General features: G+C 39.6%; 1 protein-coding gene across 1 annotated transcript in view; it reads right to left on the bottom strand.

The window, feature by feature from the left end:
* Positions 1–3,650, bottom strand: part of MTMR7 (myotubularin related protein 7) — a 125,924-nt gene extending 122,274 nt beyond the window's left edge. Inside the window, exons 1-2 of the mRNA XM_086702854.1 lie at positions 3,520–3,650; positions 322–353 (exon numbers count right to left, since the gene is read on the bottom strand). Coding sequence (XP_086558980.1) covers positions 322–353; positions 3,520–3,562 — 75 coding nt within the window. The 5' untranslated portion in view covers positions 3,563–3,650. The remainder of the gene's footprint in view (positions 1–321; positions 354–3,519) is intronic.
* Positions 3,651–15,785: the final 12,135 nt, after the last annotated feature.

Below are 15,785 nucleotides of genomic sequence, written 5' to 3'. Positions count from 1 at the left end.
CTGTGCTGACAGCTCAGAGCCTGGAGCCTGCTTTGGATTCTGTCTCCCTCTCTCTGCTCTTCCCCAGCTCGTTCTCTCTCTCTCACTCTCTCTCTCTCTCTGTCTCTCAAAAATAAATAAACATTAAAAAAAATTCTTTTAAACAAATAAGTAAAGGGTATGTTGACTGGCCAGTACATCAGCAGGAGATACCTCTGAATGTGTATTCACCAGTTGATAAGTAGAAGTTCAGAGTCTGCAAACTGGGGTCATCATATTGGAATACATAAAAGTGCAGGTTGTTTTAAAGTCATGTAGGTTATTTATAAGTCAAGGTCTTACCTTTACTCCTTCGAGCAACAAAGTGTACTTTTCTGAAAAAAAAATTAGTATCAAAGTTTTAGTTAGAATACTGTGGAGAGTGAACAATCCTCCAACATAAATTTACCTCTCTAAACAAAAGCTATAAAAATGCATGCACACACACACACACACACACACACACACGCATGCACGCACAGTGTTCACTGTGCTGAAAGGGTCACTTCCTACAAACCAGATTGTAGTGAAGTGTATACAATGCAGCTGAGATGAATCCTTTCCTCAAATTGTTTCTCCCGTGACATAATGGGAGGCACTACCCAGGAAAATCACTTTATTTTAATCTTTTTCAGCTTAAAAAAGAAAAAAAAAACAACAAACCAACAACTTTCATCTATCATTGGAAACTCTAAACCCAATAATCACAGCAAGTGCTTTGTGTTAATTATTTTTGATTAATTTAGTTTTTCTTTATGTCGCTGTGTTGAGAGGCACGGTGCATTTCTCATTAATGGTTTTTGGGGTGGGAAAATTAATGCAGAGTGCAAGACTGACCCACAAATTGCAGGATATTTACTGTCCTTGATCTCTGGACACTAAATGCCAGAAGAAGTCCCCAGTCACTGTGACAAGAGAAAATAGTCACAGGGTACCTGGGTGGCTCAGTCTGTTGGGCGGCCGACTTCAGCTCAGGTCATGATCTTGCGGTTCATGAGATCGAGCTCCACGTCGGGCTCTGTGCTGACAGCTCAGAGCCTGGAGCCTGCTTCAGATTCTGTGTCTCCCTCTCTCTCTGCCCCTCCCCTACTCACGTCTGTCTCTCTCTCTGTCTCTCAATAATAAATAAACGTTAAAAAAAAAAATAGTCACTTCCCCATAGCATCCACAAATGCCCCCTGGTTCCAAAGGCCCAGCCAGGTTAAGAACCACGGTAGAGACTTCACAGTTACTTTCATAGATGTCAGCTACCATTTAAGGGGAAAAATGGAATCGGTAATAGATGAAATAGTAATAAGATTAGCAACTACTCTTTATTGAGTCCTTTCTATATGTAAGAGCTCATAACAGCCCTGTGAGGAGAGGAAGAAGCAAAACTTAAACATTAAACAACGAATCCAAGTCATAAAGGCATCAAAGTGGTACCATGATTTGAATTCATAATTATCTTACCCCATATCTTATGCTATTTTTTTAACATTTTATTTAATTATTTTGAGAGGGAGAGAGAGAGAGAGAGAGAGGGAGCCAGAGAATCCCAGGCAGGCTCCTCACTGACAGGGCAGAGCCTGGCACGGAGCTTGAACCCAGACCCAAGAGATCATGACCCCAGCTGAAATCAAGAGTCGGACATTAACCAACTGAGCCACCCAGGTGCCCCTCGTATCTTATGCTCTAGTTCACCAAACTAGCTAGGTTACTATTTTAAATCAATTAAACTAAGTCAGCTGACCTTCAGACGACTCTATCAATCTGACCAAAACCCAGATTTTGTGCAAGGTTAACACACTCATTTATATTTCTACACAGTATACCCTGAACGGAGCTGGTTTTGCTCAGCCTGAGCCACAGTCTAATCTTTAATAATTAGGTAGACTTCAAACAGTCTGTAGGTAGATATAAATGACAATACCTGTAAGAATCCTTATGAAATCTTCAGAATTTGTGCTGAGACTAATTGAATTCACAGTCTATAAAGTAATAAGAGTATAACCAAGGAGTCTCTGGGTCTTCCTAGCCTGTGGATTTGACTTCTAGTGGCTTGTTGTCTCCACTTGCTCAACAGAAATTCCTGTCTCCAGAATGTTCCCCTCAGGCATGTGAAGGCATTCCTAGAGGCTTGCTCAGGTATGTCCAGGAACACCTGTTCTCCTCAAGCTCGTCTCCAGGCTCTGTCATGAAAACCCCAGCTGAGGGTACCTCGTCCACTGCTCTTGAAGCCTTCAGTAAGGAGATTAACATCCACGCCAAGAGAGTTGTTTCCTGGCACTTCCAGGCTGACCGTTTTCACGGCTCAGAGCCATGCTAGGTTTCCCACAGAGGGTAGAGAGGGCACCTCTCTCCTCAGCGCTGGGTCACACTTTTCTGAGCAGCAAAGCAGCTCTGCTTGAGCCCAGAGTCCACCGAATTTCTCATGAAACTCCTTTAGTTTGGGGCTCGCCCATCTTTACACTGGCGCTCAAACCAGACAGGGAGCAACCACTAGGCAGTTATGCTCTCCACTGTCCTTGTCTCTAAAGAAGATAACAGCAAAACTCCTAATTTTGGCCGTTAATTTTGTGTGTTCACGAGGCTAAGGTGCCCAGTTTTGGGGTCAAAAACCAGTGTAGATGTTGCCGTGAAGGTATTTTAGATGTTATTAACATTGAAATCAGTAGTCTTTGATTAAAGCAGATAACGTGGGCGGGCTTCATCCAATCAGTTGAAGGCCTCAGGAGAAAAGACTAGTGTCCCCAAAGAGGAACGGATTCTGCCTCCAGACTGCCTTTGGACTCGAATGCAGCAACGTCAACTCCTGCTGGAATTTACAGCCTGCCAGGGTGCCCTGCGGATTTTGACCTTGCCAGTGCAACCATCACAGAAGCCAATTCCTTAAAATAAATATTTAGCACTAGACTTAAATACAAAGAGTAGATAGGTATAGGTAAAGATATAGATTTATAGATACAATATAGATATATAGAATATACATAGGATAATATGATTATAAGATATACATCTATATATTTCCTATAACCCCTCCTGTATATATACCTAGTATATATCTCCTATTGGTTCTATTTCTCAGGAGAACCCTGACTAATACACTTATCCCATCCTCTTTCAGATAAACCAAAAGTCCTCAATTATAGCATCTCAAGTAAACAGATGCTCCAGAGACATCATCTGCTTGCAAGGTCAGCAACCAGACATTGACCGATTACCATTTTGAGGTCTGGTGGAGCACCATTTTATATTATAGATAATGATGTAGAGAAGATACAAGGTGGGTTAGGATATCAGTCTCAGTTTCTCTCACTTAGGGCTCTAAACAAGTGTTGCTAATGGGATGCCCCCTGTGCTAGTCTTGTCTCATGTTCTTTCCCCAGATGGTTGGTAAAATTGTCTGCTTGTTCAAGAACATGCCTACCACCACAGTTTCAACTTTTACTACTACTACAATTAACTGACATGTATTGACCATTTCCTCTTTAACCCAGATGTCAGCGGGGTTATACTCACTCTCAGAGATAAAAGTAGCTGGCATCCACAGGCCATACCTCATGAAAATCAAAATTTATGCAGATGTTTAGATGAGAAGGAAAGTCAACACAAGCTCTGGAATCGCGTTGCCTCTCTTCCATGGTATGTCATGTTAGACTTACACCTCATCTTTTTTTCTGTATTTCTACCTGAAACAACCAAATCAAATATATATATATATATATATACACACACACACACCCATATATATATATATATATATATAATACTGATAATTTTTAAGGATTTTTTTGGTTACTTATGCCACGTCACCCAACAGTACTACCAATCTGAAAACGCATGTTAGTGTCGTGAGTAATATTTGAAATAGTAATTGAAGTTCTTTCTCCTTGCGTTTCCTTTTACATTATCTTCCCACCCACTACTCAAGCGAACTATAACATCTTTGATTTACACTTAAGAGGTCAGATATAAACTAGAACTGAAAAGTCTTTGAGGGGCAGAAAGTTGGGCTGAGAGCCACAAACCTAAAAAAAAAATTTTTTTTTCTGAACTCCAAAACTTCAGCTTTAATTATCAAGAGTCAAAGTCTGAAGGAAGAAGATACCGCATTTATTCTCAAACAACAAACAAACAAGAAAGATGAAGAGCCCATTTGCAGCCACACAAGAAGAGGATGAAAAGACTCTTCTTGGCTGGAGGAAAGAACTTCAAAGAGGAGAGAAAGCAAGAGAGAAGAGAGGGAGTTTGTAAGTGTCTCTGGCCCCTGGCCCTCCTCCTGGCCTAGGCTGAGTCTAGGTACGGAAGGCAACTGGAAATCCAGGATAGGGTTAGGGGACCCAAAGCAGGAGAGCACCCAGGCCTTCCTTCTCAGAGCCTAGCCCGGGAAGGCTGTCAGCCACTCCAAGGAACCCTGCACCCATCTTGGTGCCATGAAAATCTGAGAGATATGCCCAGACATCTGGTTCCAGGACCACCTCATGCATCCTCAGGGTGATACAGGAAAAGCAGCAGAAAGTTACTGTGGTCCTGACAGGGGGATGCTGATGGCACCCAGACCAGGGGACATGGAGGGAACTAGAATCCATGCCCCAGTTATCAGGACCCAGTGTGACCTGCAGTGAGCAGATAATCAGAGGTGTGACGGGGAGGACACTGTTTCCTTCGGCACATGCAACAGGGCACACATCCAGAGGCTAGCGGGATTAGTCACATCTCAGCGGCCTCCAGAGATTGACACAGGATGATGGAGTACCAGGCACTCTCTTCCCCTGACCTGGATGATAGTTAAATTCCCTAGTTTCTGGGACTTATGTCACCTCCTGGGCAGAAAGGAGGAGGGGGTTGAGGGAGAATGAGAATGATTGAAAAGGCAGCCATAATCTACAGAGTTTGAAACCTCAAGTATCTGTGCTAACCTTGAATCAAGATTACTCTTGTCACTGCCCATTAGAAGGGGGACTCAACGGGTTGCCTGGGTGGCTCGATCGTCAAGGTCTGACTCTCGATTTCAGCTCAGGTCATGATCTCATGGTTTGTGAGGTAGAGCCCTGCATAGGGCTCTGAGCTGACATCGTGGAGTCTGCTTGGGATTCTCTCTCTCTTCCTTTCTCTCTGCCCCTCCCCAAAACCCCCAGATCCCCCTCTCCTCCCTGATCCCCACTCCTTCCCCACCCAATGCTCATGGTCTCTCTCTCTCAAAACAAATAAACTTAAAAAGAAGGCGGGGGGACTATAGTTTAATTATAAAGAAATGAAGAAAGTTCCAGTTTTGCATACCTGTGCAATATATGGGGGAAATCTATAAAATTTTCATGTAAAACATTTGTCATTCCTGCTCTTGAAGTGCTGTTACACTCAACATGGGGAGTTTCTCACTGGCCCTTCACCCGGTCCTCCTCCTCTCGGGAGTTTCTCTGCTAACATGCGCTTCTCTGTGCCTTTCCACCAAGATTGCCTTGAGAATTCCAAGTTCAGTTTCTGTAACCTACTGAACCAGTCAGCACTCTCTAGTTTGGACTCTCACCATATACCAACCAGTTAAGTCTTCAACAACTCGAAGCACCTTTTCACTGAACAGAATCTGACTTTAGAAGTCACTTAGGGTTAGGTAGCATTTTGTACCTCACCTTATCATAATGCAGATAAGAAAACTGATCGAGGCTTAAAAAGAAAATGAAAGGAGACATAGCTCAGAACCCGGTCTCCCAGTCCCTAGATCCTATACTAATAGACACTGTTTGCAAAAATTCCTAGTCTTTGCTTATGTGCTTGCTTAATGTCCTTGACGTCTTGATCATTCCATTTCTTCTGAGTGCTTGGATTCCTTCCAGTCTACTTCTCCTGATTTACTGCTTAATAAAATGGCTGATGGCTGATTGGCTCTGTCTCTCCAACTCAAGAGCTCATTATCTGACTTCTCACTTTGGCAACTTGCTCAGTACTACAATCCTCCTCACTGCCTCCTGAGGCCTGAGGGAATCTTTTAATTCCCCTTTGATGAGAATAGTCATTTCCTGCCCTGAGTTTCAACTGAAATTTGATCATGAACATTTCCTGTACATCTCTCGGGAAGCAGTAGCTAATGGGTGGTGTTACTGCTCTATCCTTTTATGTCCCCACTGTGGACTACCAGGGTCACCCAAAGCAGTGTTCCTGCCACCTCCTTTGGGGAAAATGCCTCCAAAGGGGAGTTGATTTACACTAGTTCCCAGCCAATGTTCTCACAAAATAGAGTGGGAGAAAGAGAATTGTGTAAACAGGTAGAACCACAGAAAATACTTTGCCCTACACTGAAAACTTATGTGGTTGGAAATGCCTAAAAGCTCACGAAAAGTAGGCACTTCAGATATTTTCTCATTTCTAAGAAGACTGAAGCAAAGAACACATTGCATTTAACCTTGGCAAGCCAATTATCATTCCAAATTTTATGTCTTAAGATTATTTCGCTCTAAAAAATCAATAATTTTTGAGACTTACTGAAAGTAATCATCACTAGAAAAACAACTAATCTTTCATGTGTTAATAAACTGTGCTACTATCACTAAGTAGTCAAGTAAATTAAACTCAAATCCAATTTGATACATTTCTCTGTTTTAAAAACCCTTGTTTATACCGGGTAATTAGGTTGATTTAACAATCAAAAATCAACTCCCCAGCCTCCCCAGGTGAAGAAAAATCATTTGGCAAAATCTGGCATCCATCTCTGATTAATAGAACAATACTCTTACCAAACTAAGAACAGAAGGGAACTTCTACGTGGTAAAGAGCATTTACAGAAAAACTACAGCTAACATCATACTCAGTGATGAAAGCAGAAATTTTCTCCTTATGGTCAGAAGAAGTCAAGGATGTCCACTCTCACCACTGTTACTCAGCACTGTACTAGAGGTCCCAGCCAGTGCAATAAGGCAAGGACAAGAAATTAAAGATTGAAAAGGAAGAAGTAAGTCTGTCTCTATTTGCTACCAACACGATTCTATACACAGAAAAATCCATGGAATCTACAAAAAAGCTATTAGAACTAACAAGCTTACAGGATGCAAGGTCACTACAAAAACTAATTATATTTCTATATGCCAACAACTAATAGTTGCAAATTAAAAATAATGCCATTTACAATAAAATTAAAAAATGTGAAATAAGGATAAATCTAACCAAAAATAAATAAATAAATAAACAAAAAGTATAACCCCTAACTCTGCAAAGTGCAAACCTTGCTGAGAGAAATTAAGGAAGACCTAAATAAATGGAGAATAATACAGTCTTCGTGTTTTGGAGCACTCAATATTATTACTATGTTGTTCCCAAATTTATTTAAAGATTCAGTGCAATCACAGTCAAAATTCCAGCAAGTTAACAAAAATTCCAGTAGGTTGTTTTTGTATAATTGAAAAACTGAGTTTATAGATCAAATGCAAAAGACCTAGCACTGTCAAAACTAAGGACGAATTTGGAGGACTCACAGTATCTAAACTTGAAAATCATGAAACTATAGTAATCAAGACAATGTGGTGGTATTGGCTTAAGAAAAGACAAATAGAGTAAACAAAATTCAGAGTCCAGAAATAAACCCACATATACATGCTCAATTAACTTCCAACAAAAGTACGAAAGCAATTCAGTGGAGAAAGAATAGTCTTTTCAACAAAAGGTGCTAGGAAAATTGGATATCCATGTGCAAAAACACCCACAAAAACCCAAAAACAAAAACAAATAAAACAAATGTGTGGTCCTACTTCACACCATTCAACTCACAATGAATCATAGACCTAAATATAAAACCTAAAACTATAAAGCTTCAAAAAGAAAACATAGGAGAAAATCTTTGGGCTCAGCGAAGTTTTCTTACATATAACAGCAAAACACACAATCCATTAAAAAAAATCATAAATTGGGCTTTCTCAAAATCAAGAAACTTCTGCTTTGAAAGACATCTTAAGAGAATGAAAAGGCAAGCCATTGACTGAAAGAAATGTTTACATGTCACATACCTAACTTGCATCCAGAACTTGTATGTAAAGCACTCTCATAACTCAGTAATATGAAAATAAACCATGCTTTTTTTAAAATGAGGCAAATAAAACACAGAAACAACTAAAGTGTCCATCAACAGGTGAATATACATAAAATTATATATTATATATTAAATATATAAATATATAAGTTTATATTATAAATATATATGAATATGGATACAAATATATGAATATGAATGTGAATATATTATATATTATGAATATATATAATATTATATATTTATATATATATATGTATATATAAATATGCAATGGAACATTATTCAGCCACAAAAAAGGAAGGCAATCCTGCCATTTGTGACAACATGGATGGACCTTGAGGGCATTATGCTCAGTGAAATAAGTCAGACAGAGGAAGACAAATACCGTGTGATGTAAAAACATGGAACTCATCAAAACAGAGAGTAGGATGGTGATTGCCAGGGGCTGGGGGGTAAGGGAAATGGGGAGATGTTGGTCAAAGAGTACAAATTTTCAGGGGCACTTGGGTGGCTCAGTCAGTTAAGCATCAGACTCTTGATTTCGGCTCAGGTCAGGATCTCATGGTTTGTGCAATCGAGCCCCACATTGGGCTCTGCAATGACAGCCTGGAGCCTGCTTGGGATTCTCTCTCTCCCTCTCTTCCTGACCCTTCCCCATGTGCATGCACTCTCCCTCTCTCTCTGTCAAAAAATAAATAAATAAATAAAAAAGAGTACAGGGGCACCTGGGTGGCTCAGTCGGTTGAGCTTCTGACTTTGGGTCAGGTCATGATCCCATGGTTTGTGAGTTCGAGCCCCGCGTCAGGCTCTGTGCTGACAGCTCAGAGCCTGGAGCCTGCTTTGGATTCCGTGTCTCCCTCTCTCTGTGTTCCTCCCCAGCTTGCACTCTGTCTCTTTCTCTCTCTCTCTCTCAAAAATAAAACATTAAAAAAATTTTTTTTAATAAAAAAGGGTACAAACTTTCAGTTCTAAGTTGGGAGGCAGGGGTCTAAGTAAACAATACTGTATTGTATAATTGAAAGTTGCTGTGAGAGTAGCCTTTTAATGTTCTCACCGTAACGACACAATAAAATGGTAATTACGTGACTCGAAGAATGTATTAACTAGCCTCATTGTGGTAAATAAACACTTCACAGTATGCCCGTGTATCAAATCATCACATGGCATACACCTTAAACTCACACAACGTTAGGTGTCAATTATATTTTAATAAAGCTAGAAAAAATTTAAAAATTAAAAATGGGCAAAAAACTTAAGCAGTTTCACCACAGAACCTTTGGAAGGCAAATAAGCACATGACAATATGCTCAACGTGATCAGTCAACAGAGAAATGCAAGTTAAGCCATAATGAGACACCACCTCACACCTTTAAGAATGGCTACAATTTTAAAGATTAATTCTACCGCGTGTCGGCAAAGTTGTTGAACAACTGGAACTCTCGTCTGTGGCTGGGGAGAAGGAGAAATGGTGAAAACACTTTGGAAAACAGTTTGGCAGTGGCTCAAATAGTTAAACACATACATACTCTGTCAGGCACTCCATTCGTAGGTATTTAACCAAAAGAAACAAAAGTGTGTGTCCACACAAAGACGCGTACATGAAAATGCTCACAGCGCACTTCTTTGTGATATTCCCAAACTCGAAACAACGCAAATGTTCATTACCAGGTAATTGGATATATAAGTTCTGGCATCTCCATATAATGAATAATCCTTAGCGACTGGAAAACAATAGAGCTATTAACTCGCACAACATAGACAAATGTCAAATACTTAGGCTGAATAAAAGAAGCCAGACATCCACCCCAACCCCCGTCCACACACAGACATACTGTATAATTCTATTTATAAAAAAAATTCTAGGAAATACAAACTAATTTATAATGACAGAAAGCAGATCAATGGTTGCCTGGGGGTTGGGAGGAGGAGATTATTTGGAAAGTGTGGAGAGAGGAGAGAAGGATCGCAAAGGGCACAGGCAATTTTTGGTGGTAATTCAGTATCTTGATTGTGGTGGTTTCACGTATATGAAAATCTATCAAATTGTATATTTGAAACATGGGAGCAGTGCGTGTCAATTATACCTCAGTGAAGCTATTATACAAAAGGATTTTTAATGGTTGCAATGTATTCAATTAAGGCAATCTGAATTATTTCCACGTCCTATGATTTGAAATAAAAAATTATTTTTGGAGGAGCTCTAAGCAGTCGTTTTGTAAGAACATTGACACACTTTGAAGGGTATAGCTGACAAAGTGAAACTGTACAGTAAGATCGTGAAAGGATCACCGCGTGAACAAACGATCCGACGTCATTCAGTGTCACCCGGTGCTGTCCAGAGTGCTCTTGGTGAAGGGTGCAAAGGCCTTGTCTCTGGGGACTCAGAAGACTTGTGTGAGCCAGAGCCATTGCGATCCTAGGGAAAAGCTGATATAAAAGAACACGGGCCTCGTAGCCTGGATTACCGGGATGGGGAAAGCACAGGCACAGAGCTGCCAATGGAAAGGCGCCTCAGCAACACTTGGAGTCCCCTTGGGGTTGCCCCCCCCCCCCCCGGCCCATGCACACAGCAGAGGGGACTATCTGACAAAGTGTGTGTTTGCTCTGCTCTTCCTTCTACCTTGTGGGAAGGCAACCACAGAGCTCTGTACTGGGGAATGAAAAAGCCACAATGCACAGATTCTTGTTCTCTGTTTCCTGAGAAACCGAGAAGAACCAAGAGGGCCCCGGAAATCCAGGTGTATGCTCTAGGCCTGATTTTTACATGCCCGCCAATTTCAGCAGGACAAAGTGTTAGAGTCAACAATACTGTTATTAGAAACTTCAAAGCTGCTAAGAGACTAGATCTTAAAATTTTTTTAATGTTTTTTTGAGAGAGAGAGAGACTGAGTGCAAGCGGGCAGGGGCAGAGAGAGAGGGAGACACAGAATCTGAAACAGGCTCCAGGCTCTGTCTGAGCTGTAGCAGGAGCCCAATGCAGGGCTCGAACTCATGAACCATGAGATCATGACCTGATCAGACACTTAACTGACTGAGTCACCCAGGTGCCCCATAAGAGACTAGATCTTAATTGTTCTCACCACAAAGAAATGATAATTAATGTGACAGAGGTTTTAGCTAAGGCTACCGTGGTAATTCTGTTAAAATATAGAGACGAGTCAAATGAGCATATTGCATACATTAAACTTACACAATGTTATATGTCCATTATATCTCAATTTTTAAAAAAACGTTTGGGCCACCTGGGTGGCTCAGTCAGTTAAGTGGCCAACTCTTGGTTTCGGCTCAGGGCATGATCTCATGGTTCATGAGTTCAAGCCCTGAGTCAGGCTCCACACTGACAGCACGGAGCCTGCCTGGGATTCTCTCTCTCTCTACCCTGCCCTACCCCTCTCAAAATAAATAAACTTAAAAAAAATTCAGTGTGATAGTTGTGCTGGCCCTGGTGGCAGTTGAAAGGGCCACTGTGTATCTGTGGTCCCAGCAGCAGTGATCAGGAGCAAATTACTTTGGCTCCAACCAGGCATGCATAACAGAACTGCACTTGGAGAGCACTTGGAGAGCTATGCTAGGCCAGTGATCAAGACGATGTTGAAAGGTAACCTTCTACCCAGGTGCCCCCAGTTTCTCCTAATGTTAACAAATTATGTAACAATGTACATTTGAAGAAATAATGCTATTATCTAAACTACAGACTTTATTTCGATTTCACTTTTTTAAAACAAAATGTCTTTTTTTCCTGTTTCAAGAAACCAAATTGCATTTGTCACATCTCCTTAAACTCTCCTCTAGTCTATAACATTTTTTCCTTGTTTTTCATGACCTTGACACTTCTGAAGAGGGTAAGTCAGATATTTTGTAGACTTTATCTCATTTTAGGGTAGTCCCACGTTTTGGGGTTTTTGCTTTGTTTTGTTTTTTTTTTTTTTTCATGATCACACTGGGGTTATAGGTTTTTGGTAAAAATAGCACATAGGTGAGGCACTGTTCTGTTCAAATCATTATCAGGAGATGGGTTATATCCACATGGTGAGTTTAACCTTGACCACTTGGTTGAGATGTCTACCAAGTTTCTCTTCCATAAAGTTACTATTTTCCCCTTTCCATTCTTTATTTTTTGGTAATAAGTTAATAAATCCATCCCACATTCAAAGGTAGGGGAATTAAGCTCTACCTTCTAGAGAGAGGAATAGCTACATATATTATTTGGCATTCCTATGTAAGGAAGATTTGTCCCTTCTCATTTATTCATTCATTTATATATTTAATCATTTATACCAGATGAATTAATCAATACATTTTATAACCCAATACTGTCTTTATTTGTTCAAAGCATTCCAGCTTTGTCCTTAGAGAATTCTTTCAGGTAGGTTCCTATGTCCTTTGATTTGTCCCCTTCTCTTTTTCCTCTTCTTTTCCTTCTTTTCCTTTTCCTCTTGGTCCTTCTTCCTTAGCATTTCCTTACTCTCTGGCACTATGAGATGGTCCGGGCTCATCTTGTGTTTTTTCTTGTACCAGCCCTAGAGTAAACCATTTCTCTAAGGAACGCTGCTTTGTTTTATTGAAGAATGATATTTAGAAACCAAAATCTTGGGACTGAGTGTGCTTATTGCTATTAGGGTGTTACAGTTGCTGAGCCAATATATGTATGTGTACTAATTTACATATACACACATATCTAAAACTACTTTTAGTTCTATTTGCATATATATTAAAATAAACATGAATTCATACTGATATCTCTGACTCAAATCCAGAACCACAGGGTTCATTTTAATTTCTCTTCTTACTTTTTTTAACTTCTTATTTGACAGTGAGAAATATAGGCTCCCACTATCTGCAATTTATTTGCTTATTTGTTCAACCCTGTAGTGTGTAGTTTCAGAATTTCTAATTTCCACTCTGGCGAGAAATAAATTTACCAACTTGGGCATACTGTTTAGTTTCAGTTCTTTTTTGTGTCTAGCCTGTCATTACCAGATAAAAAAAAATTCTTTTTTTTTAAATTCTTAATTTAATTAAGGAATAATTTAATTAATTCCTTTAATTAAAAAAAAATTTTAATGTCTTTTAATAATCAAAAGAGATTGGGTACCTTAACCTCTTATGCCATAACTTACAGAGATTTAAAAACTCTTATTTTTTGGGGCGCCTGGGTGGCGCAGTCGGTTAAGCGTCCGACTTCAGCCAGGTCACGATCTCGCGGTCCGGGAGTTCGAGCCCCGCGTCGGGCTCTGGGCTGATGGCTCAGAGCCTGGAGCCTGTTTCCGATTCTGTGTCTCCCTCTCTCTCTGCCCCTCCCCCGTTCATGCTCTGTCTCTCTCTGTCCCAAAAATAAATAAACGTTGAAAAAAAAAATTAAAAAAAAAAAACTCTTATTTTTTTTTAAAGTTTATTTATTTTGAGACAGAGACAGTGTGAGCAGAGGAGGGGCATAGACAGAGGGAAAGAGAGAGAGAATCCCAAGCAGGCTCCGCGCACTCAGTGCAGAGCCCAACGTGGGGCTCAAACTCACAAAACCATGAGATCATGACTTGAGTTGAAACAAGTCAGAGGCTTAACCGACTGAGCCACCCGGTGGCCCTAAACACTCTTATTTTTTAAAAATATAGTAAATGTCCTCTGTTTATAATGAGTTTTTTGCAGTATATTTTATCCTGATGTTTGAAATCAATTATACAGAAACTAAGTCCATGATTAAATACTTACTACCCTACTTAAAATAGCAGAAATGAAAAGCTAGAACTTCCCTCTACACAGCTTTTAAAAAGCACTCATCTAAAAGGGAATAAAAAAATTATGTGGTAATATTGCCATTTAATTGCCATGATTAGTTGAGTTTCAACATAGGTAATGGGAAGACAACTGATCACTGGTTCATGATGTTAATTAATATTTATTGAATGAACTGTGGATGGGCCAACATGACATCTATAATCATAACCAAAAGTACTTTACAGTTTTGTATACAAAAGTATGGTACTTTGTAGTACTCCTTTATTTTGTATACCAACACTCTGAAGACAGACATTATTATAATTATCATCACAATAATTATCTCAGCTTTCCAAGAATTGAAGTTTGGTAACTTAACTAAATAATATAGCTAGATTTAAAATCAGGTGATCTAACTCAAATTCCCATGACCTATCGTTTCTACTGACCTGTTGAGTAGGTCGTCTTGCTATTAGGAATATTGACATATTGACATCACATAAATCACTAGATTTTTTTCAGACGGAGGCTCACATTTGGTTCATGTGAGCTTTGGGGAGTCCCTGGGCCATGAGTTCAGAGCAATAATGTATCTCCCTTTGTCATCACATTATTAGCTACATAAATCTATCATACAGTAGTAATGCTGTTGAAGAGATGGAAAATATAAACATTTAGATTTTTAAGCCTATAAAAATTGAAATTTTCCCCGCTTTTTCTCCTTCTCCTTCTATTTGATAAATAAAAATTCTTAAATCACTAACTTATAAAAATAAGCAACTTAGCTACAGAGGATGAAGATTTTTACGTTTAACTGATTTCTACATTTTTACATTTGGGTTTACCACGAGCCTTCAGGACAAACCTAGAAAAAGACACAGGGTCTATGTTAGTTCATTTCATGGTAGTTGCCTGGTAAATGTTTGTTGAATTAATCAATTATTCAAATCACCAAATATTTACTGGAGCAAACTCTGTAAAAGCACCGAGAAGAAAAGGTCTCTGTCTTTAAGGAGCAATGACCTTGTTGAGGAGACTAGACACAAACACCTGCTCATACTGAAAGTCAACAGTACAGATTCCAGGATAATAATAAAAGAGCTAGCATGGGACTTACTGCCACTTAAATGATGGGTAATAGTTACTGAAGAATTTCTGAGCGGAAAGCAATTATTCAAGCAGACATGGTCAAGTGGACATTTTACAGAGAAGATGGTTTGAATTTGATCATAAAGGGTGGCTAAGCTTTGGATGGATGAAGGTGTAGCGGGCTGCTTTTGAAAGTCAGGGAACAGGGAAATGCAAAGATTTCTGATCTGAGAGCTTGTTTTTCCATTAAAGATAGAGTGCAAGGGTATTTCTTGTGTCAGAGCAACCAGTGGTCTTTACTGATCTCGAAGAAGCAAAACATGTCAAGCACTCTTTAGGAATTTGGAGACTAAAATAAATTAGCTAAGATCCAAGTTTTTAAAAATCAGATAATTGTTTCGTTCTGATTTTAACTCTTGTAAAACTACACTCTAAAGAAATATCATCTGAAAAAGTAGCTGTCTGCTTTTAGAGTTTAAAGTTTAGCTCCAGTCTCTGTGGTTTTGAGTTAAAGTTTAATTATTTAAATGATCAACAGACTCCGTCATTCTCCCTGAATGTGAGTGTTCAAAGTAATTTTCAGTACAATGTGTTAAAAAATATCCCAAGTGTTTTTGTCTTTCATAAGCCACTTCATGTTTTATTTTTCCAGCTTCTACATTTTTGAAATCATGTGCTATGTGGGGAACAGTTTCCGTTTTCTCTTTATTTTTGTTTTGCTCATTAGCAGGACATCAGTTTTACATGCCATTCCTCTCATCCCAATAACTTGAGGTTCACTTTGGTTTCTGAGAAGAACTTGGTTACAGGGCAGCTCCACTCAGAACTTGGACTCCGAGTTTCTTGCATATGTAACTATCTATAAAAGACAACAGATTGGTGGGGCACCTGGGTGCCTCAGTGGGTTAAGCATCTGACTCTTGGTTTTGGCTCGGGTCATGAGCTCAGGGTTCGTGAGTTC

The sequence above is a fragment of the Puma concolor genome, chromosome B1 (genome assembly GCF_028749965.1).
Source record: "Puma concolor isolate L17-30 chromosome B1, mPumCon1.1.hap2, whole genome shotgun sequence".
Lineage (NCBI taxonomy): Eukaryota > Metazoa > Chordata > Mammalia > Carnivora > Felidae > Puma > Puma concolor.
Note: the sequence above shows the minus strand (reverse complement) of the source record. Positions and strands in the feature narration are given on the sequence as shown.